This window comes from Diceros bicornis, chromosome 5, assembly GCF_020826845.1.
Source record: "Diceros bicornis minor isolate mBicDic1 chromosome 5, mDicBic1.mat.cur, whole genome shotgun sequence".
Taxonomy (NCBI): domain Eukaryota; kingdom Metazoa; phylum Chordata; class Mammalia; order Perissodactyla; family Rhinocerotidae; genus Diceros; species Diceros bicornis.
This window is the reverse complement of record NC_080744.1, coordinates 66,835,105-66,859,071: the sequence shown is the minus strand read 5'-3', so window position 1 is coordinate 66,859,071 and position 23,967 is coordinate 66,835,105. Positions and strand designations below refer to the sequence as shown.

Below are 23,967 nucleotides of genomic sequence, written 5' to 3'. Positions count from 1 at the left end.
AGTACCAGCCTGCCACTCAGCAACCACCTCCTGGGACGAGCAAGGTCAGGCGCCTCCCCCCGAACAGACCCCATGGAAGGCTCCGCTCCTGCCTGTGAGCGGAAGCAGAGTGCTCTGAAAGAGGAAACAGCAGAGAGAGAAAGGCAGGATGACTCAGGGACCCCAGCTGTTCCTTTTCACCCCCGATCCCCTAGTATCCTCCCTCCGAGTGGTCAGATCCACTAATTGGTCTTCACGGCCCTGGTTACAAATGGTCCTGGAGATGAATTCCGGTCACACCTGGCGCCAGGCAAATGAACCCTTGCTCTGTCCCCTCTTTAATATGGATGTGACACCTGCAGGCTACCGCTTGTCACACTGTGTGAATTATTTCTCCATTAAAATGCAGGAGTTGGAGCTTTGCCCAGGAAGCCCAGCTAAAAATACTGCTCTCTGGGGCACTTGTCACCAGGGAACTTAGTGGCCACCTTCCTGACCCCTCAGTCCCCAGGCAAGTCCCTCCCGGGATCAGTTGAGAAAGCATTGCGTCGGAGCCTTCCCCCAGCCCTGTCAGAAAGAAAAAGCACCAGTTACCGTGCCTGTTTTACAGATGGGCAAACTGAGGTTCAGACAGCCTGCTCTGGGTCCCTGCACTCGCTCCATCTACAAAAGCACCTAGGGAGCAAGAGTGTGCGGTCCCCACTGCAGAGAAGGAGATGATCCCTCACGGGCGCCCAGCACTTTATAGTTTGCAGTGTCTTCTTACCCACGGCCCTGTCCAACCTCCACACACTCCTGTGAAACAAGAACTACTATTGTCCCTACCTTACAGGTACAGGGGTTGAAGCCCAGTGATGTGGGCAACACGCTCGAGTGCACAGGGGGACAAGGGGCTAGGGCAGAGCCCAGGTACAAGTCTCCTGATTCTAAAACTACCCAGAGCCCAGCCGTGGGACTTCAAGCCAGGTGGCCACCCCCCACCCCCCCAGGGCCATCAACTCAACCACAAATGCTCCAGTGTATAAAGAATGCCACACTCTTTTCAGGGGAGGACTCGTCACCTCTACTTGACAGAGAAGGAAATGAGGGTTCAGAGGATGAAGGACTCGGTCACAAGTTAGTAGTGGAGCCAAGAACAAAGGTGCAGTGTCCTGGCCCCCAGCCCTGGCTCCCCCTGCCGCCCCAGGGCCTGCCAAGCCCGGGACTGGTTGGCTTGCCAGGTGCTGAGACCCTGCCGCCAGGGGGCAAGTGAGCACAGTACGCTGAGGGCTCCCACATCCCCGAACCCCATTCTTTGGAAACATGTTTGCCTGCCACATTCACCCCCTCTTCTCAGTGTTTGGAGGTGGAAGGTGGTGAAACCCTCAGGCCCATTTTTCATATAAGAAAAGTAAGGTCCAGAGAAGCTAAATGCCCTGCTCAGGGCCACAGGGCAGAAGGAGGTCCTGGATCTGGACCTCTGACTCAGAACGAGTGCCCATTCCACTGGGTCAGCCAGGAACAGCATGCAGAACTCCTTTCCCGGTCTCAGCTTCCCCATCTGTAAAATGGGGGCCTTAGGGGAGGCCCCAAACAAGCCTAGGGTCCGAGTCTTCTGAGACAGAGAAATTAAGTGATGTTCCCAGGAGTGAGTGGAGCTCCACACAGTATCCAAAGCCTGGCTTTCTGGACAGCCAACTTCACCTTACCAAGGGGGAAGCTAAGGCCAGGGAGGGGGCCACACGGCCACGGAGACCCAGTGATTTACGGACAGTGGGAGAAGGAGATCCAGGCATCCCTACCCCGGCCTCAACTGTCCAGGAGGGAATCCCTCCTGCCGAGTCCTGATGCCCGGCCTGTTTCCACATACTCTGCAGAGAAAAAACTTTCTACGAAGGCATTTATTTTTCCCAAATACACCCGCAGTTAACAAAATTCCTCAGAGTCCCACATTTAAATTAGAAATCCCCATGTCTTCCATTCCTGGCGAAGGGAGACAGGTCAGCAAGAGAACACCAGAAGGTCACTCTGCCAGATGCTGGGGGCCGGCTGGAGACAAGCTGGGAACTGTCTGCCCCAGCCTCAGAGTAGCACCATGGGGGAGGGGTGGCTATGTCCCTGCCCCCAGGCTCCAGCCCACGAGGAGAGGCCCCAGGTGTCCCCTAGGCTTCACTCTCCAGATCTGGTGGGCCTTGGCCACCTGCTCACCCCTGGAAAGACACTTTGGAAACCATCAGATTCTCCACTTGTGGCGAGAGGCTCCGTCCTTCTCTCCAGGATCCTGCCCCCGCCCTCTGCTCTGGGTAAGGGTTAGGGATGGATGGGGGTGAGGTATCCAGGGAGCTGTGGGCACAGAGGAGTACAGTAGGGAGCAAGGCAGGAGCCCCCTCATGAACCGCTGTTTCCACACGGGTTTCCCAGCTGAAGAGCGAGCTGCTTGAGGGAGGGGCTCATCTTCTCACACTCCTAACGCAGCGCTGACACACCACGGATGCTCAGGGAACATTACTTGAAGGGACACATGAAAGGAAAGGCAGGAAAAGCAGACGGACAGAAGCTGACCCCCAGGGGGGCCATGCAGCAGCCCAGAGACCCAGTGTGACCAGCACATGCTTCCCTTGGGGAGGGTGGGCGGTGGGGGGGGCTCACGGGCACAGCCCAGAGCACCATGGAAGAGACTGGGCCAGGGAGGTGGGTACGTGTTCCAGCACGTGCACCTGCGTGTCTGCATGCCCGGGGGAGGTGGCTGTCTTCACATAGACATGCCCGGGGGAGGGAAAAGGCCAACACTGGGCCCAGAGCAGGAGGAGACCCCTCTGGACTCAAGGAAATGCTGAGGCTGCAGTACCCCTGTCTGAGGAGATGGGATTACAGGCAGATGCGAGCAAGGCCAAGAAGTGATAACTAGTGTATCAGGATCACTGGAGAAACACGGAAAGGGGGGACTGTGTGTCATGTCTTTGGAGAAATAAGGCAGAGGGTCGGTGTCCTTTGGAGAAAAAAGGCAGCCAGATGGTCCGTGTAGCATATCCATTGGAGAAATAAGGTGGTGGGGTGGTCTGTGTCTTGTGTCCATAAGAAATAAGGCAGCAGGCTGATTTATGCATCGTGTCACGGAGAAATAAGGTAGCAGGATGACTCGGGAATCGTGTCCATTGGAGAAATAAGGCTGCAGGGTGGTCTGTGTGTCGTGTCCTTTGCAGAATGAGTAGACCCACCAGAGTGGGAGCCATCTGTTGGGGGCAGGGAAGCCCCAGCCCAGGGCTCACACTGAGGCCCCAGTGCAGCCAGAGGTGGGAGCCCCCAGGACAGGGGCAGCAGCTCCCTGGTCCTTGTGGTCATGCTATTTCTTGTCCATCATCTGCATTTCATGATGAGAAGAAACAAAGGGGGAAAAAAGCATTAAATGCCAGGGGTTCTGCTCTTGGGGGTGTGCCAGAACCCCAGGCATGTGGCATTCTCCAGGCAGAGAGGATGTGTGAGAGGGGCCACAGCAGTCCCACGTGCAGCCCCTGAGCCCTGTGCTAAGCACTGCCATCGAGGCCCAGACAGACACAAACTCAGGAGCTGGGCGTCAGACAGACCACAAAGGCACCTGAGGGGGACGGCCCAATCCTCTCAGTCCCCGTGGGTCCACCCGCCAGACACACTTCCCTCCCACTGGCCCCTCTGCCTGGCACACTTTTCCCTTCCCATCTCCCCTGCCTGTCCATCCCATCCATCGTCCCCCGCCTGGTCCACTTCCCTCCGCTAGCAGGAAACCCCTTCCAACTTCCCCTTCCTATATTGATTTCCCCAAGAGCGATGCTGTGAGGAACTCCTTCCCTCTGGCTTCTTGTCTCCTCAGGGAGGGGCCCCCAGCGGATTCACACCCCAGCCTCCTCCACTCCCTGCCTGAATGGAGAGTGCAGAAGGAGGACCCGGGCATGTGTGACCCCACTCCCCACTCTCCCATTCTTCGGGCGCTGTCTGTCCAGGAAGAGTGGTTCTCCCTCCTGGGCGCTGCCTCTGAGCTCATCCAGCGTGGCCAGAGACTGGGGGCCAGGCTGCCCGTCTGGGGAGCAGGATCGGGAGCCCACTGTTCTGCACACACATTCTCCAGCAGCTCTCTTCTGAAACCAAGCTGACATTTTGATCTCCATCTGCTCCATCCTTCTTGCCTCATTTGGTTCAGAACAACAGGGAGGCGGATAATTTATCTCCATCCCTCCAGACCCCAATATAGGTCTCCACTACTGCCACGGAACATTCTACGGCATTCAGAAGGACTTGCTTTACTTGCACTTCTGCATTTGGCACCTTGCCTAATCCTCACAACCGTCTGGAAACTGCTCCTAGAAGGTCATGGGCAGAGGCCAGAACGAAGGTCTCCCTTCCCAACCCAGGGGGCTCGCTCTTCTGCACGAAGCTGCCCTTCTGAAGACCTCTTACTGCTGTTCCTGAAAGTCTGAGTCTGTCACCCAGCTTTTTATCATATACTTTGCGCAGGTTTCTGAGGGCCCCACTGCCTCCCGCCTCTGGGAGCTTCCTGAGGGCAGGGCCTATATCCTTCCCTCCTCCCCACAGGAAAGCTAAATGCAGGGATGAGCATCCAGGAACTTGGTGAAAGTTTATTTCCTAACAAGGACACCAAAGCAGCCTGAAAAAGATTTACATTTCCATAACCTTTAGCAACCAACTTGGACTTTCTAGGTGGAAGCCACTGATATCCAGTGGCAAGTCTGCATCACGGAGTATTTTGTTCAAAACACAGACACACACAGGCAGATACACATGTATTTCCACACAACACACATACACATTTCCTAGCCTCCCTCGAGTTAGGAGTCGTGTGACTAGGTTCTGACCAACGGATGTAAACAAGAGGGGCATCAGCTATTTCTAGTCAAGCCCTAGAAAAAACACACCTCCCTCTCCTCCTTCCCGTCTGGAGGGGGCGTGGAGCTGGAGCCGCCACCTTGGCCTGGGGGATGGAAGCTTTGAGTGGAAGAGGGCGGCAACCAGGTAAATGGATCCCGGCTCCAGGACATCAGTGGCCTTAAGACCACCTGTGCTTACACTGTCACAGGAGAGAAATCAACTCCTGCCCTGGTTAAGCCTCTGTCCTATCTGCAGCCTCTTAAAGCAGCTGGGACTTTGGTCACTCCACCCTCTGCCCCTTCACCAGGGGGGAGTTGAGTCTGCTCTTCTGCAGGGAGCCTCAGGTCTGCAGGGAAGGGTATGACCACCTCCCGCCTCCTCCACACAGATGCACAGACACAGACACACACTCTCAAGCACCACGTCTTTACCTTCTTTGTTTGCAGAGTGTTTCAGAGGCCGCAGGGCTGCAAGAAAGGAAGGAGTACACGGTGAGGGGGGAACCGTGGAAGGTGGTGGCGTGGGGGGTCAGGCAGAGGGACAGGAGCTGGGAGGAAGTGGGGGCTAGCAGGACTGGGTGACGAGGCCAGGGAAGAAGTCGGGAAGGTGAGGGCAACAGCCAGCTCCAGGGAAGGAGCCCAAGGCTGCTGTCCAAGTCCCAGCTCCACTCTGTGGCCTGTCACTCCCCTCTCTGGGCCTCAGTTTTCTGCATCTACACAATGGGAACCACTACCTGGCTCTCCAGTGAGCTAGGGATGCGGCGTGCACTGAGTCTGCTCAAAGACAAGGGGGAAGTAAGGAGCTAAGAGAGGCTTCAGACCTCCCCAGGTGGGCCGGGATCATGCAGAACTCAGACTGACCAATCTCTAAGCCCTGCTCTTCTCCCCACTCCCTCTCTTCTGCCAACTACATCTGCCTCTGGGCACGAAAAATGAGGCCTGATCCCAGGGCTGTCTCCACACCCACCACACCCAACACCAGAGGCAGAGAATTAATTGGCATAATTTACAGCAGTCCCCAGGTGTCATCTCCTGCCCTTCCTTCCCTTCTTTCCGGGGGGGTGGGGAGGTGTCAGCATCAACTGACACCATCCCAAATGGCTCAGCAGGAACCTACCTCTCCCAGCCCCGGAGCCCAGGAAAGGAGGGCAGCAAGGCCTCCAGTGGCCACAGGACACCAGTGCCTCAGCACCCACCCCATGCTGGGCTCCAGGTTTGTGTCCCCAAAACACTAGGCCCTTTGCAAACCCCCTTCCTATCCAGTCACTGGAGAGAGCTTCAAAACAGCCATCCAGGCAGGGCCAGGATGACACCTGACAGATGGGAAACCGAAGCCCAGAGGAGCAAAGCCCTTTGACCCAAGTTACAGAGCCTCTGACTGGAATGGGACTGCCTTAAACTGTCTGCTAATAACAGGACGCCAAGGGACTGAGTACTTCATAGGTACCAGGGGTGGTACTAGGCCTTTTGTATACATTTTCTCATTTAATTTAACCCACACAACCTATAAAGGTAGGCAGTTATTATGAGGAAACTGAGGCCCAGAGAAGGAAAGTGACTTGCTCAAGGCCACTCAGCTTATATGAGCTGGACAGGAACTTATCCCAGACCATGCTGTCTCCTGAGGCCTCACTTCCCACTAGGGAGCCAGCGGACCCCACAGTGCAGGGTCCCTCAGGGCGGAGCCAGCCCAGGTGGACAGGTAAAGGCAGGCAGGAGAAATGGAGCCACATCTGGGAGAGAATTGGGCAATTGGCCTCTGGACCTAACAATGAGCCAACACCAGACGCACCCGGCCTGGGATGCCTCAGCGCCCAGGACACACTTCATTCAAATCTTCAAGTAACTGGGCTCCTCCAGATCCTGGAGTCCTCCACCACCCCTGTTCCTGTGTCTTTCCCTCAGCCAACAAGGTAGGGCAGCTCCAAGCTCAGACTTACCCGTCTTGGCTCCTTCTCCCTCCCCATCCTGGTCCTCAGCTCCTGGAAGAGCGAATGAAAAACTTTCTCAGCCTCACCTTTGCCGTTGCACTTCCCCACCTGGGAGTGCAGGAGGCAGGTAAATGGGGCTGAGCAAGCCTGCCCCGCAGTTCAAACGCTGGACAAAGGGTCGGGGCCTGAGACCAACGCAGAGCAGAGCAGAATCTGTGGCAGGACGAAAGGGCTCCCAGCCTGGAGCTCACCCCTCACCCTTCCACACACCCCATTCCCTCCTCCATCCACTCACCCACCAACCCATCAACCACCACCCTCCATCATGCACACCCACCCATCTGTCTGTCACTCATCCTTCCACCAGCCCACCCAGCCACCTCGCTGTCAACTGGCCAGTCTCTTCTCCATTCACATATGCGCTCTCCTTCCTGACACCTAGTCGTGTCCCATCTCTCACCACCTACTTTCATGCTTACCCATGAAAACCTATGTTTACCCACGTACCACCCACCAGGGTCCACTCACCCACCCACGTCTCACCAGAGTCAACTTACTCACCTAAGGAGGTCAAACCACCTATCTACCAACGTCAGCTCACCACCTACCACTCACCAAAGTTGACTCATACGGACCCTAGCCCAGTGAACGGCAGCAGCTTCAGACTCTCGGCTCTGAGGCAGGCCCACCCTCTCACGGTGACACACAAACCCCTGAAGCTTCACACTTGTGCTGCTACATTCTCATGCTCTGAACCTGCACTCTCACCACACAGTCACGTGACTTACATGCTCACAGTCACACTTGTGTGCAAAGACACGTTCATCCCTCATCACACTTCAGTTTTACACATCCACCACTCACTTCCAGTCACACTCATAACCACACTGATCCTGCCATATTTGCACATTCACAGGCAGGCTCACACTTGTTCACACACACAACACATATGCAGCCTCAAGACCACACACACACAATTTAGCCCTATTTGCACATCCACACTCATTCTGTCACTGGAAAGTGACACTCATGTTGATGTCATGGACACACAACATACCCAAAGCCGCATACATGTGCACACACATACACCCCCCACCACTCACCTGCATTCTCCTCCTCACAGCTCTGTTTGATCTTTCTCCAGCACACGAAGGCCAGGGCCACCAGCAGTGCGACGAGACAGACAGAGAGCCCCACTGTCACCCACAGGGCCTCAGGGGGGAATGTCATGGGCTGCCCTGGGAGGGGAAGTGGGGAGAATGGGGAGAGACTATCATGCCTGGCCTCCACAGCCCTGGGGACAGTACCCTCTGACTCCGAGGTGTGAGTGGGGTCTCCCAGCCTCGCTGGGCCCCAACACTAAGAAGAGAGCTCACTTAAGTTCCCAAGCCCCTTCTCTGCTCATCCATATACCCTCCAAACCCTGACACAGCCATGGCTGGTGTAGACATGCCTCAGCCTGGGAGGGTTGAAGAGTCTGCATTTGATGATGCTCAAGAATCTTCTATGGCTCCCTACTGACACAAGAATAATGCTTCAATCTTCTCAGGATGATTCAAGGACCTTTATAATCTGGTTGCTACTTACCCTCCCCCAGCCTTTCTTTCTAATTCCACTACAGGAAGCTCTGCTCCAGCCAAACTGGTGTCCTAACCATTCTCTGCAGAGACAACTGGATCCTTCCACACCATTGCTGTCAGTTTCCCCTACCTAAAAAGTACTCCCAAACTCTCCACCTGGCTTAAGAGTCACCTCCTTGGGAGGCCCTCCCTGACTACTCCAGCCCCACCTGATGATATTCCCCCTCCTACAGATCAGGAGTTGGCAAACTGCAGCCTGCCTGCGGGCCAAATCTGGCCTGTGGCCTGTTTTTGTACAGCCCTTGAGCTAGTAATAGTTTTTACATTTGTAAAGGGTTACAAAACAAAGGAAAAGGAGGAGCAGAAGAAGAAGGAAAAGAAGCAGAGCAGCAACAGAGATGGCATGTGGCCCACAAAGCCTACAATATCTACAATCCAGCCCATCACAGAAAATACACGCAGGTCCCTCCATATAGACTAGAGTGGACCCTGAGGGTGCCAGGTGAGGGCTCTGGGCTTACCCAAGGGGAGGAGACTTGCCGGGGGAATGTCTCCATGCCCTCCTGTTAGCTATCTCACGGCAGAGGGGAGGTGTTGAGGCACCCACACCTGGGTTTGAGCACACCGTCCTATGGCCCAGACCCTGGACCCACACTGGGTCCTGGGCAGAGGCCTTGGGGACAAAAAATCTAAAAGACAGTGCTGCTTTCCTGTGCTCTCTAGAGACCATGAGTGTCCAGGGCGCCAGCGGCCCAGGAGCCAGCGGGTTCTGCAGAAGGCACTGTCAGTGCAGGGAGCAGGGCCATGAACCCTTCAGCAGCAGAGGCCCTGGCACAGACACAGGCATTGGCACGGATGATACCTTCAGCAGGCATCAGCTGGCAAAGCTGCTGCTCTGGACACTGGAAGTGAAGGGACCATCAGCCCCATAAGCAGGAGCAGGAGAGGAGAGCAGCTGACATGAGTGGCCCGGAGGGTGAGTTCACGAGAATCCCCTGGGGGTCCCAGCATGGGCTCTGGCGGCCGAGCACAGAGCAGAGCCACAGAAACACTCTGGGCTGGGGGAGGGGGTCTTTCTATGTTCGTCACTAAGCTAGTGTCAGTGCCCAGGACACGGGTCAGACTCGCCCTCATTCAGCCAGTAAAGGACAGAGCAGGGCTCAGACCCAGGTCCTCAGGCCCCATGTCCAGGGCTTGCTCCATAAAGCCCTCTCCACACACAGCACACTCAACTAAGCTCCAGCAGGCACAGGAGAGACCAGGCTGGAGAACTGACAGGCTGAATTCCAGAATGTTTTAGAAAGCACAAAGCTGGCCAAAGCAAAATACAGGCCAAGGGCTCCAAAGTAGGCCAGACCTACTCCGACAGAAACAGGAGGCTGGGGGCTGGGAAGCAAAAATTAGGCTGAGAGGCTAGAAGTTGGATTCTGATCCTGGTGCATCTGCTCACTACAGAGTGCTGGGGCCAAGGTCCACAGACTCCCATGCATGAGTCTAGAGGGGCCACGAACCCTTAGAATTTAAAGGCAAACTACTGCATTTCTCATTGATCCAGTTTTCAGAGAGGTGCCTGACTCCCAGGAGTCAGAGCCACTGAGCTAGTCTGTGGCCTCAGGAAAGTTCTCTCTTCAATCTGGGCTTCAGTTTCCTCATCCATGAAGTGACAGTGCCTTAAACGTTAGCTACTAAAATTTAAACAAGGGTTTCTCTCTTTGGTGGGGTAAATGTTCCCCCTGCAATCACATTTGTACACATAAGCTCTTCCTGCACAGTGTGGCAAATATCCAGTTCAGCCCAGTGCAAATTATCACAAAGTCCACCAATCCTTCAAGGTCCTCTCAGCCCTACCTGTCCCTGGAGACTTCTCCTGACCACTCCAGCCCATTCTGACCACTGCCCCCCTTCTCTGAAAGCTTCACCTTCTCTGTCAATCTCACTCTATCTGATATTCTTATTCTCTCCTGTGGACACACCAGACCATATGCTGTTCTCTAAAAGGTCAGGGAGACCCCTCAGGACATCCAAGAACCCAGGGAGGTGACTCCCTCACAGAGAGCACAGGGGGGTCTCTAGGAAGAGGGCAGAGTCAGTCTTGGAGAGGGGGTGGGCAGAGGGAACAGTCTTGCCAGAAGGAAACACTGAAAAGAGAAGGAGGAATGAGCCTGAATTCCTAAAAGACAAGTGTGATGGTTGTCAGGAGTGAAGCCACGTAGGTCCAGGCACACTGGAGGGGGAGACGCAAGTCAGGAATAAGTCTGAGACTAATGCAGAAACTGGGGACTGGTGCTGGTCAGGACTTGGGCGGGCGGGAGGTCGGGGGAAAGTCATGGGAAGAGAAAACAGGAGAACCAGACAGACAGACCTGCTGTCCTGACCGCAGAGAACGTGGGGAGGACCCTGGGAATGCTCAGTGGGCTCAAGTGGAGGGACTGAGGAGCCAGACTGAGGTCCAAACACAGACCGAGACTGCCTCCCTTGGCCTGAGTGTAGGCCTGAGCCCTCTTCACACCTCCAGGCACAAGAGGCGCCCACTGAGGTAGGCGCTAAAAGAAAGGGTGTCTGGGCTAGGACCCAGCCGAAAACCAGAGATTGAGGGAATTGCCAAACGGGCGACGTCGATCTAGTGTTTGACCACATGGGGGCAGCAGAGAGAACCCCGGCCGCTTCAACTGCTCCCTGGGTTGAGCGCAATTCTAGAAGAGCTGACGCTGATGGGGTGAGCGGGACTGACCACCTGGAGAAGCCCATCTGCCTCTCAGGGCCTCAGAATCAGCTGCTGCCCATGGACCTTCCCATCACCCGGAGAAGTTCCCGTAGGAAAGCACTCCCGGGCCATGCCCTGTGGCTGCCCCAGAACTCCCGCCCACACCTCTAGATTCCAGGCAGGTGCTCGGTCCCTCGAATAGGAAGGATCTGTACCACCTACGGCGCTCTGGGAGGGCAAATAGTACAAATGATTCTTATCAGCTCGTTAAAGCACGTCTCTTAAGGACTTCTTGGGGGACAGTTTGAGACACCTGAAATGTATGAAAATGGTTTTTAAAAAGTCTTCTGACCACCCAAAACTATCTAAACTCCAGCTCAGGGTCTGGAAAAAAGGCGGCGGCTCCCTCCCCAGCTGTTCGCTGCCCCTACCTGTGATGGTGACGGAGCCGTGAGCGTCCTGCTGCAGCACGGGGTTGCGCACCAGGCAGCTGTAGGTGCCATTAGCGCCCAGCACCACCTTCAGGACGCTGCGCACGTCGAACAAGCCCTGCTCGTTGGCCATCTGCGACGTGGTCACGTTGCCAGTCAAGGGCGCGCCCTGCCCGTCCTGCCAGAACACCTCAGCCTCGGGGTAGCCCCGGTAGCTGGAGCACGTGATGGTCACCGTGTCCCCGGGCCGCAGGTCCTTGTTGGGCTCCAGGGTCATGCTGGGCTTTGAGTAGGGGGCTGGAGGGGGGAAGGGGGCAGAGGTCAAGGTAAGGCAAGGGCAGGGGACACAGTAGAGGAAAAGAGCGCCTGGGGCTGTGAGTACAGGGGTCAGCACTCGGACGGGGGTTAAGGGGCTGCGGGAAGTATGACGGGTGTACCGAAGGGAGGGCGCCCCCCTCCGGGCGCTCACCCGCCACCTGCAGGCTGACCGCGGCGCTGCCGAAGTCCCGGATGCTCACGAAGCAGGTGAAGCTGCCCTCGTCGGCCACGCGCACGCGCTGCAGCCTCAGGGACGCGTTGCCCTGAGCCAGCAGGTCGGGGAAGAGCGCAGTGCGGTTGGCATAGCCGCTGCCCTGGTCCCGGCCCTCGGCGAAGCTGTGCACCAGCTGTTTGGTGTCCGTCAGCTGCCAGATGAGGTTGAGCTGCGCCAGGCTGAAGTCCGGCTCGGGCGAGAAGGAGCAGCGCAGGGTGGCATCGGTGCCTACAAGGGCCACCACGGGGTCTTCGGGGACCTGCACCTCCACGGCGGTGCCTGGGGGCGGTGGGGTGGGGCGGTGAGGAGGGGTGGGGACACCCTGGGTTAACTCCAGGCCCTGTCCACTCTTCCTTTAAGGCCTGACACCCAAAGTAAGTTTATTACCTGTGGTCCTCATTCAATTAACATGAATACAGCAAGGGTAAGAGTTAGGAATGCAACAGAGAACAAGACAAAGGTCACACGCTTACAGAGCTTTCACTTTAATGGGAGGGAGGGACAAACTAGCACACAATTCTCATCAGCATGTGATTAGGGGTAAGAGGGAAGAAAATAAGCCAATGGATTAGAAGGTGATAGCTTTTCAAAAATCTGGCAGGTACTGTACACCTGTCTGTGCTGGTTGCATTTTCCCATAAATATGTATTATCTTTATAAATTGGAAAGGACAGTCTAAAAAAGTATACACCAAAATGTTAATAGTGTCTTCCTCTCGATGAGAAAGATCACAAGTGCGTTTTCTCTTCTTTTCCTAAACAAACATTAGTTTTTATACAAGAAAGAAAGAATGCCCATACCTTTAAATATGGTAGTGAGGCACATTCTCTCTAGAGAGATCTTGAGCTGAGATTTAAAGGGGAACAAAAAAGAGCCCAACATACAAAGAGCCAGTTGAAGAGTGTTCCAGGTAGAGGGAACAGCAGGTGGGAAGGCCTTGAGGCAGGAGTCAGCTTGCTGTGTGAAAATATCAGGAGGCTGTCCAGCCTGGCCAAGTATCTGGATGGGAGAGCTCTGGGCACCCAGTAAGGAACTGAGGTTTTTCTACATACAATGGGAAGTCACTGGGGGTTTCATCAGGCATAATCTGGGTAACGATCCTTAAAACCCACTTGGCTTCTCTGGAGAATGGATTAGGAGGCTATTTCAGTGGTCTTTGTAAGAACTGATGATGGCTTAGCTTCAGAGGGTGGCAATGGCGATGGAGGGAATGGGACAGATTCAAGGTTTATTTAGGAGAGAGAATCAACAGAGTGGATTGGAGGTGAAGGGAACACAGGAGCATGAATCCAGCAGCCTGAGGTCAAGTCCATCCGCAGGGCCAGGACCCAGGGCACGGCCAGAGAAAAGCCCCGGGGGCAGGTTCCCCTGCTCCTCCTTTGCCCTCCGCCCTGTGGATTTACCCTGCAGCCTCCCCACCCAGTCACCTCTGCCTCATTCCAGCTCTTCTGTCAGGGCCCTGGAAAGTTGTGCAGGGGTTCCCGATAGCCTGTCTTTGGGGGAGGTGTGCCCCCTACCCTGGCACTGCCATTCTTGGGTAATGGTTAGATTAAGTGTGTGCTCTGGGCACCAGCAAAGCAGGCACACTCAAAAAGTGTGAAGATCAAACAATCTTGACATAAACATAATTGAATACAGCACCCATCAAAGGCATTTAGAAAAATAATTTATGGTTAGTATTTTCATTGTGAGTTATACAAAGGGAGGGCGTGTCACAATCTTTGCAGTGCATCCAGATCTCTAAAGGTCTTAAGCTAGCCCTGGATTTCTTGCTGCAACCCCAGGTACCCCAGGCCAGCTCTCCAACTGGAGAACAAGTGGACCAGGGTGCCCTTTGTAGGGGGCATTTGGGGGATGAACTCGAAGAGTCACCCAGACAAAGCCTTTCTCTAGAAATCAGAGCAGCATGGGTAGAGGTGCTTCCTTTTTGTGACACCAGATGGCGCTAGACGCTCACTTTGTCTTCCCCCTGGAGGAAGAAGGCCGTCTCCCTCAAAGCAGAGACACGGACTAGGGTTGGAAATAAGATGAGGATATTGTTATTAAAGTAGCTGCCATTACTGAATGCTAACTCTGTGCCAAGCACTGTGTGGGCAGATTCACATCATTTATTCAACACGGTTATTGAGCACCCTCTACGTGGCCAGCACGGATCCTGGCACTGGCGATAGACGCTGCTCTTTGAGCAGAGCAGGCCATGAGCAAGTAAACATAAAATACGTCAGGTGGAGATAAAGGCTGGGAAGAAGCATGAGGTGAGGTCGGGGCTGGGAAGGGATGAAGAAGGATGGTGTGCTCTTTTACACAAGGTGCCAGGGAGCCTTCCTGAGGAGGCGACATTTAAGAAAAGACCTGAATGAAATAAGGGATCAGGCCATGCCGAAGTCTGGGGGCAGAAAGTTCCAGGCAGAGGGAACTGTACGTGCAAAGGCCCTGGTGAGGGAGCACACAGGTGTGTTCAAGAGACAGAAATATCACATCAGCAATCACATTACCATTTCACAGAAGAGCAAATGGCGGCTAAGAAATGTAAAGAGAGTTGCCTATTGGATCCCGAGGTGGAAATGAGTGTGGACAGGGCACAGGCGAGAATGGGGGAGGTTTGTGAAAACCCTCCCCATCCCTACTAGACAGAGAGACTTGGTGGGAGCCCTGGTGGGAGAGGGCGCCCCCCTCACCTCCAGTCCGCATACTGCCCCCCTCACCTGTGAGGCAGAACCACAGCACGCCCAGGGCGGTGGCCACACGCACACCCAGCATCTTCCCGTGAGGCAGCTGACAGCTGGGCTCTCCGTGGTGGAAGGCCGACCCTGCCTGTGAGGAAGAGGAAGTGAGGCCTTTGTCTTAGAAGGTCATTCCAGGCCCTCCCTCCGGGCTCTCCCCTGGACCAGCTGGGGGAAGGCTGCCACTGCCCCTAGGGAGATCCCCCCTCCCACTCCCCACCAAGGCTCCCTGCTGAGGGAGTTTTTGAGAGATGCTGGCAGGAGGGAATTGAGTCACTGGGGAGACTGGACCAGGGTAGGCGGGCAGGGGGCAGCTGGGACCCACCCTGTCAGAACTAAAGAGGAGGCCGAGGCAGCCAATGAAGGCAAAACTGGCCTGCTGGGCAAGGACGTGCACGGATCCGTTTGGCTCGAGACAGCAGCGGGTAGGGGACAGCAAGAGCTGAGGCTGGAGCCAGACTTGGAGAGAGGCTAAGAGGTCTGAACTTGGCCCTGAAGGCCGCTAGGAGCCACTGAAGGTTCCGGAATAGGGGAAAGGATATGGTCAGAGCTGTGCTTCCTAAAGATTACTCTGACAGCATCTGCGGGATAAATGAGAACTGGACAGAAGAGACGACGCAGGTTTGGGTGAAAATGACAGCATTTGAGGACGTGGGGAGAAAGGGAGCAGTCGAGGGTTCATGATTTTGAGCTCAGTGACCGCGTGGGACACTCACTGTGGAAAGGTTTGGTGTAGGGGGTGTGAAGTTAGCAGTGTTTGTGCAGAAACTTCCAGGGGAGAGTTCTAGGAGGCAACTGGGTGTATGAGTGTGGGGCTCGGGAGAGAGGACATTTGCTAGTTTAACACACGTATGCTGAGTGACTAAGATGGATCAGAAATGAAAGAGGCCAGGACTGGGGCTGACCCCCAAGGCTGGAGTCAGGACTGAATGAGAGGTTTGTCTGTGCCATAGGTCAGGGGGCCCAGACCTCCCTGGGTCCAGCCCTGCTCCCAGCCCTGGTTGCCCCGCAAGGAGCCTGACTTGGGCAGGCAGCCCCCACCGTTGCCCTGTGTCCCACAGCTGCTGCCTGATTGTTCATGCCACGTCTGGATCGAGCCACATAACCAGTGTCGATCCATGCCATCCAACACTGACTGACAAGAATACAAACGATTTCACATTCTCAGAACCACCCGGGGAGACCGGCTGATCAACTTGGTCCCATTTTACAGGAGAAAAAGCACTAAAGCCCAGATAAGTGAGGTGACTTCATTAATGTGATGTGATTTGCCAGTTAGGACAGCTGAGAAGGTTCAGGTTCCCAACCTCCTGCCACGACCTCCTGCCCTCCCGCGGAGCACACCTCATCAACAGCCATTAGCATCAATTCCAGTCACAGGCACCCGGCCTCAACCCTTCCAATCCCAGCCAAGCACCCCACCCCCCAACTCCCAGCAGCTGGACTGAGGGAGTCCCCTAGCCAGACCTGGTGCATCCTGTCCTCCCCCACCCCCCCCTCCCAGCGGGGAAGCCCTGAGCAGCCACTTCCTTCCCAGACACTTCCGGTCCAAACCCCGGTGGCCTTACAGCCTCGCAGCCTGCTGAGTCAGCAGCCTTCCAGCTCCATTCATAAAGGCACCCTCGGCAGGCACCACATCCTGCCTACAAGGGCCACCACAGCCCACAGGAAAAGCTAGCAGGCAGTGGCCTGCCGTGCTTGTCTGCTCCCCCCAAGGAAGCACCAGGGACCAAAGATTAAGAAGCTCCCAGATTCCAAGTCTCTCTTCTTCTCTTTCACCTCTAGACAAACCACGGCCTGTCTGTTCTTCCCAGGCTGCCTCCTGCACCTTCCCACTGCTGCACACGCCCTTCCTCCACCTCCCACCCTGACCTGTGCCGCCAGTACTCCTCCGACCCTCCGGCGACCCTCCTCACCGGCCCTGCCATCTCTACTCTGTCCCCACCAACCCCACTCTCTATGTGTCTCCTCCTAGGACCTAAGAGAAGAATCCGCTCCCATCCCTCCTCCTGCTCAAGAACCTCCCATGGCTCCCCATTTACTATCAAAGTAAATGCATGTTCCTCTGCCTGGCACTCAAGACCTTTCTTATGACTATCTCTTCCATACACCAAGCTAATTCCTCACCCTAGGGTTTTCCTCCCCAGGATCTCTTGGGAATGCCTACCACCTCCATGAATGTGGAGGATCAGGGGACACCCCTCTCCTGATCAGACCTATCTGGGCTCCCCAAGGGCTGAGATGTCCCTTCCTCCAGAGGGAGGATGGGGAGTCTCAGGGGTGGGCATTGGGTTTGCTCCTTTGACTCTTTCCCTGGACGCTGGACCCAGGAAACTTCCCACCCTCATGGCTTACCCTGTGGAGAAGCACCCTGACAGTCCAGAACTAATGAGATCTGAGGATTCCACAGCACCAAGAGGCTCCAACCCAACAGCTGTCCATCCCCACCTCCCCGCCGGGAGCTGAGGGCAGGAAGGAGAAACACAGCTCCGAGACAGGCACTGCTCAGGGAATGAGAGGATGTCCTGGGAACAGAGAGCCAATCACTGCCCTTGGGGACAGACGGGCTGCCCCGGTACACAGAGCCCCATGGAGACGCAGGGACCTCATGGGGCATACACACCACTCTGCCCACTTTTTCTACAAAGGGGAATTCTCAGCCCCAGGCAGGACCTGCCCTGGAATCAGCATGTGCCACCCCTCCCAGTGAGTCACCAGCCAGCCCTCCTTCCTCCTCCACCTTCCCCCTCCTCCCTCCCAGCCGAATGTGGCAACTCCAAGGAGCCCCGCCAGGAAGGACCACAGAGTGCCTCGGTCTTCCCAGAGAAGCAGGAGTGAGGGGCCCAGGCACCCTCAGCCTGAGGGTGTAGTAAGCACATCCAACCCCAGCAGAGGGGAAACTGCAGGGCAGTTCCTGAGAGATGACCCAGGATGGGCCCCATAAAACCAAAACCAAAAACCTGGGCTCAGACTGGGCTCTCTACCAAGATGCCCTGGACCTGGGGATGCCCCAAAGGGACTGCTTGCCTCCACCATGACCACCAGCAGCATCACATATTCTCCTAACCCCCTGCCTCCCCCGAGTCTCTACAGGGGCTGCTTGGGCAACATTTCCCACAAAGAGGGCAAGAAGGGTCAGGCCATACAACCAGCATCAACCTATGCTAACCAGCATAGCATACAAGCAGCTTCTGAAAATAACAGTTAAGCCCCTGGATCCAGCTATGCCTGAAGCAAGATGCACACCTCTACTGCCAAGATACTTGAGCCAATCTTTTTTTTTTTCCTTAAGCCAGTTTGAGCTTTCTACCTGCAACTGAAGGAATCCTTGAATATACCTTCATTCATGTATTCAGTAATTCATTTAACTATTCACTGAGTGCCTGGTAGGCAGGCACTGAGGACAGAGAGATGACCACACAACGTGTCCGTCCTCAAGAAGCCTGCGTTCCAATAGGGAAGGTGGACATGCCCATGAATCACTGCAGTCCAGTACAGTATACTATTTAAGATACAGTGGGGGCTACTTGGAGGCACCTCAGAGACATGCTAACCCTAAAGGTGAGTCCTAAAAAATAATGCACAGCTTCCCAGGTAGACAGCCTGGGAAAGGTGCCCCACCCAGCCCCAAGAGACCTGTCCTCCTGGCACTGCCTGTCTGCCTCTCAGCCAGATCTCTGAAATGGTAGAAAGTGAGCCCCAAGTTTGGGGTTCTAGTCCCAGCTCTGACCCTTTGCTGTGCAATCTTAACAGGTGACTTCCCCTCTCTGAGCTCAATGTTCCCATCTATAAAAGAAGAGCTTTGCTGGATGCTAGTGGAACTTCATTAGTACTTTAAGCCTTCATGTACTCTATCCTTAAGGTCTAGTCAACTAGCTGCCATGCAGGTCACATTGAAATGCACAAAATAACTGTGGCAGAAACCACCAGTTTTCCCCTTACACCTATTCTCTTTTTCCGTAGCATTTTTAGGCATATGGCCATTCGGCTAAAGACTACAGATCCCAGCCTGCCTGGCAGCTGGGTGGGGCCGTGTGACTATTTTCTGGCTAATAGGATATGAGAGGAACTGATGTGTACAGCTTCTGGGTCCTGCCTTTAAAGAGAGGGAGCATACCCTCTCTTTTCTCCTCCCCCTTCCCACTAGCTGGAACACAGACGTGGTCAGCCATCTGGGACCACAATGTCAAAGGCCACACCTGGGACTGCACAGCAGCAGGACAGCAGGACAGCGGGACCCTGAGGAGCTGCAGTATCAGCCCTGGACATGCCCAGACCCTCACATGGGTGGGAATAAGCACCTATTCTCGTGTCACTGCTATTTTGGGTCTTTCTTAAAGGATCTGAAGTGACTCATTTAGGGAGCCATCCCTCCCTTCCTTTCTCTCCTCTTCCCCACCCCTCCCCACCCCATGAAAATTGCCACTGCTCAGAGCAGCAAAAGGAAACCACATCTAAAATACCTGTTTCAAAATATGACACTATCTCATCAGAGTCACTTAGTGATGCTGGGGCCAACTTAGGAAATATTTCAAGGGTAGACATGACCAGGCTTGGGGACTGTTTGAGGAGAAGGAGGGGCTGTAAGAGTCAAGGATGGACTGAAGGCTTGAACAGCTGGGCGCAGTGGGTGCCTAAGATGTGAAGACCTGGAAATGAAGCACGTTCGGGGGGAAGAACAATTCCTATTGGGCTTGAGTCATGGATCATCCACATCAAACGTCCAATGGCCTCCTGGACACACAGAGAGGGATGAGGTAGCCATGCACTGGAGGTAACTGAAGGCAAAGTTGGGATCACTGAGGGAGATCGCAGATGAGAAGAAGCCCTGCAACAAATTCGGGAAAGACTGCAGAAGTTAATGGTCAGGTATCAGAACAGGGAACCTGTCTCTGACCACCCCCACAACCTCTGTTTGCCCCCTGCAGTGATGGGTACCCACTACCTCACAAGCCAGTCCACCGGCTTTTGGGCAGCTCTCACCGGTGTACCTTATACTGAGCCCAAATCTGTCTCCTATACAGCCCACATCAGTCCTCATTAGACCGCTTGGACCACAGAGAACAAGTCTGCCCCCTCCCTCCTAACAGCCCTGCAAGGATTAGACCTTCCTCTCTCTTGACGAGGTCACATTGGGCAGCCAGGTCATATTGTTCACCAAAATAACCCAAAGACTATCAAATTTATGGCCAATGACCAGAAGTTGTTTGCTCGCGTTGCTGCTGATCCACATCTCTGCCACCCTCTTCTGATGGATTTGGGGAAGGATTTGTTACTGTTACATTTCATCCAGTTAAGCCTAGTCCATCCCTCTAACTGCCATGATCTTTTTTTTTTAATTGCAGCAAAATACACATAACATGAAGTTTTTTAACCATTTTTAAGTGTTTGGTTCAGTGGCATTAAGTAAGTTACAGTGGTGTGTAACCATGCCATGACCTTTTGAAGCATTGTTTTGGCAGTTCCTGGTGCACAGAAAGTGCTCAACAATTTTTCAGTGGATGAAAAACAGAACAAATGAAGGTCACCCCAAAAGGCTGCTTTGTTTCCTGTGTCATCAAGGTCCTCAGGGAGAAGACAGGAATAGGAAAACCCCACAGCACCAGGGTCTGCCCCGGATCAACGTCCATCCACTATTCCGGGCTCTGGGGTTAGAAGACTTCCTACTTGTGCTGCCACTGAGCTGCCCACCCATCCATCTCATCCCCAAGGCTGTCATGAGACACATCACTGCTTCTGGCAGGAGACCAGGCAAATGGAGAAGAACCAGAAAAAAGGCTCATTTGAAGAAGATGGACTCTTCTTCAAGTGCTCAATGAATAATTGGTTCCAGGACTTTGTCTGGTATTAAGGACATGATCACCAATCTGTTGTTCCCATAATGTACCCTCTTCCCCATAAAACTGGTTATTTGCGCATCCCAAGTCTTCCAGCACTCATTTATCCATTCATGCAACACACATGATGCAGGTTTATACCAGGCATTACGGGAATGGAGGGTCAAGCAATTCACTGGAGGAGTGGGGAGGCTTAGTAAGGACCTCATCCAGGAGGAGACATTTCAGCTGTCTGGCAGAGGGCAGAGCATGAGCAAAGTCACAGCAGAGTGGGCCCCCACAGCATCCTCTGGGAAGACAGCGACTCCGGGGAGAGGCTGTCAGGAAAGGAGGTAGTAACGGGGCGGTTAAGGACCCTGCATGGATTCTGGACACAGTGGGAAACTGTGGAATGCTGCGACCCACACCTCCACCCCCGCCCCCGCTGTCTACCCCAGTGGTTCTGAAACATCCCTGATAGCTCCTCAGAGATCTTATCTCCAAGTTCACTCAGCACCAGGACAGGCAAGCCCAGGGGCCAGAAGACAAATCCATTTAAGGCAGATTATCACCTCCCAACCTGGCCTGAACTTCAGTTCCTGCGTCACAGCTTCTGCTCCTCATTTCCTTGACAAAGAAGCAAAATAGACGCTGAACAGACCTTCTCTGCCTTCAGTAGCCAGTCTTGGAACTCTTAGTTATTTTGCTCCACATCCTCATCCCAGAGTGCCTCTCTCTTATTCTAGACTGGCTCCTTTTGATCACGGGGCTCCACGTGCCTGCAGCAAACCGAGTCCATACGGTGCTGGTGGGCCTGACCCCCAGCCTCAGGCCTCCTGCATGACCACACCTGACTCACTGGAGAGGCCCTGCCCCGCCCCTACTCAGTGATTAGCTGGGGAATGGGCCTGTGAGCCAAGCCACACCCAAGCAGAGACTTCCCAGAGCTTTTCTGCTGAAGCTATCAAAAAAGACTCCCCTTGCTGAGGTAGCTATGAAGGATGTGGTCTGGGGCTGTTAGCAATGAATCTATCAGCTGCCAACCATCTAAAGAATTGACTCAAACAAATAAACAGAGGCAGAGACGAAAGCTGGAGGGACACAGAGCCCTGAAAACATCATTTAAGCCCCTATGCCTGAAGCAAGCTACACACCGAGACTGCCAAGATACTTGAGCCAATCTTTTTTTTTCATAAGCCAGTTTGAGCTAGGTTTCTGTTACCTGCAACTGAAGGAATCCTTGAATATACCTTCATTCACATACTCAGTAATTCATTAACTATTCACTAGGTGCCTGGTGGGCAGGCACTGGGGGCAGAGAGATGACTAAATGATGTGTCTGTTCTCAAGGAGCCTGCGTTCCAAGAGGGAAGGTGGACAGGCCCATGAATCACTGCAGTCCCGTGTGGTGTCCTATTTAAGATGCAGGGAGGGCTACTTGGAGGCAACGCAGACACAAGGTCATCCCAAAGCTGAACCCTGAAAATTGACCTGAAGCTCCCCATGTGGTCAGGTTAGGAAAGGCCTTCCAGGCAGAAGGAGAAACCCATGCAAAGGCACTGAGGTAGGAAGCAGCATGGAAGCTGGAGGCATTGCAGGCAATTCAGTAGGGGCTGACATGAGGTGCAAGATGGTGATCACAGGAGGAGAAGAAGACAGAAGAGAGGCAGGGGCTAGAGCAGGAGGTTTTGCTTGGATTTTGTTTGTAGGTGGTGAGGAAGAAAGGGTTGTAAGCAGAAGAGTAACATTATTGCTATAGGTAGGCTCAACATTTGATTAATGGATCAATATGTAATGTTAACCTTGCTGAGAAGGTTTGAATTTTAAAGGAAGATATTTTAAAAGGGCAACAGTTTACTCAAAATAAGAAAGAGTTAATGGTGGAACTTTGGGCATCAAAGAATTTTTTTCTAGATTGTACCCTCCTGGGGCTGTTCAAAACACCCCACTCCACCTGTGTGTGGACATACTGCTAGTCCTAGATGTAGAATGAAGTCAGGCAGGAGTCAGCAGATTTCTTCTGCAAATGTCCAGACAGTAAATATTTTAGGCTTTGCAGGCCATCCGATATTTGTCGCTACTATTCAACCCCGGCCGTCATAGCAGGAAAGCAGTCATAGACAATGTACAGCGGCATGAGCAGAGCTGTCTTCCAACAGAATTGAACTATGGACACTCAAATTTGAATTGCATAAGATTTTCATGAATCCCATCATTTTTTTCAACCATTATAAATGCAAAAACCATTCTTGTGGGCCATACAGGAACAAGCTGCAGAAGATTTGGCCCATGGGCCGTAGTTTGTAAAAACTGATTTACAGAAACACTAGCACCACTGCCCAAAGCTACCCAGGAAACAGCAAAAATGGGAAACCACAGGGAACGGATAACTCAATATGGCCATTAACCATGGCACGTCTCTATCATGGAATAACATACAGCTTTGCAAAAGAACAGGTACTAATATGGAAATAAGTCCATGAAATATTGTCGAGTGAATAAACTATATTGCGGGTTGTCTGACCTTATTTCTGTATTAAGAAAATGTCAGTGGCCGGCCCCGCGGCTTAGTGGTTAAGTGCACGCGCTCTGCTACTGGCGGCCCGGGTTCGGATCCCAGGCGCGCACCGACGCACCGCTTCTCCGGCCATGCTGAGGCTGCGTCCCACATACAGCAACTAGAAGGATGCGCAACTATGATGTACAACTATCTACTGGGGTTTTGGGGGAAAAAAGGAGGAGGATTGGCAATAGATGTTAGCTCAGAGACGGTCTTCGTCAGCAAAAAGAGGAGGATTAGCATGGATGTTAGCTCAGGGCTGATCTTCCTCACAAAAAAATAAATAAATAAATAAAACTGTAAAAAAAAAAAAAAAAAATGTCAAGTCCTATGGTCCCAGTTTAGCCCCCTACCTCTCTCTCCATCTCTCTATCATCTATATTTCATTGCAGGCCCTTCCTTCTCCAGCACTGAGCCCCCTGAGTCTTGCTTCTAGGTTCTCTCCTTAACTCTCTACTATTTTTTTTCCTAGATGATTTAATCCACTCCCATGGCTTTAAATATCATTTTTATACGGGCAACTCCCAAACGCACTTCTCCCGTCCACACCTTTCATCTGAGCTCCAATCTTAAACCCAACTGTCTCCTAAACATCTCTGTTCTAATGACTCACAGGCGTCTCCCTCTTAACATGTCCTTCTTCAAACTCTTGATTTCTCCCCCTAAACCTGTTCCTCCTCAGCCCTTTGCACTTGGTAAAGGCACCACTCTCCACCCTCTGCTCAAGCCAGGAACCTGAGTTTCTCTCACCTCTACAATCCATCACCAAGAACAGCCATTCCGAACCCCAAAATACATCTCAGGGGTCTGCAAATTACAGCCTGAGCACCAAAGTCCAGCCCTCTGCCTGTTTTTGTTCAGCTCACCAGTTAA

The 23,967-nt window shown here is 53.6% G+C and overlaps 1 protein-coding gene across 3 annotated transcripts in view; it reads right to left on the bottom strand.

Moving 5' to 3' along the window:
* Nucleotides 1–1,745: 1,745 nt before the first annotated feature.
* CD276 (CD276 molecule) overlaps nucleotides 1,746–23,967 on the bottom strand; it is a 29,272-nt gene continuing 7,050 nt past the window's right edge. Inside the window, exons 2-8 of one of the 3 annotated variants that reach the window (XM_058542036.1) lie at nucleotides 14,701–14,809; nucleotides 11,933–12,274; nucleotides 11,464–11,760; nucleotides 7,852–7,986; nucleotides 6,758–6,799; nucleotides 5,250–5,285; nucleotides 1,746–3,319 (exon numbers count right to left, since the gene is read on the bottom strand). In XM_058542036.1, the coding sequence (XP_058398019.1) occupies nucleotides 3,297–3,319; nucleotides 5,250–5,285; nucleotides 6,758–6,799; nucleotides 7,852–7,986; nucleotides 11,464–11,760; nucleotides 11,933–12,274; nucleotides 14,701–14,755 (930 nt within the window). In that variant the 5' untranslated portion in view covers nucleotides 14,756–14,809 and the 3' untranslated portion in view covers nucleotides 1,746–3,296. The remainder of the gene's footprint in view (nucleotides 3,320–5,249; nucleotides 5,286–6,757; nucleotides 6,800–7,851; nucleotides 7,987–11,463; nucleotides 11,761–11,932; nucleotides 12,275–14,700; nucleotides 14,810–23,967) is intronic. The other 2 variants (XM_058542034.1, XM_058542033.1) reach the window with 2 other exon arrangements.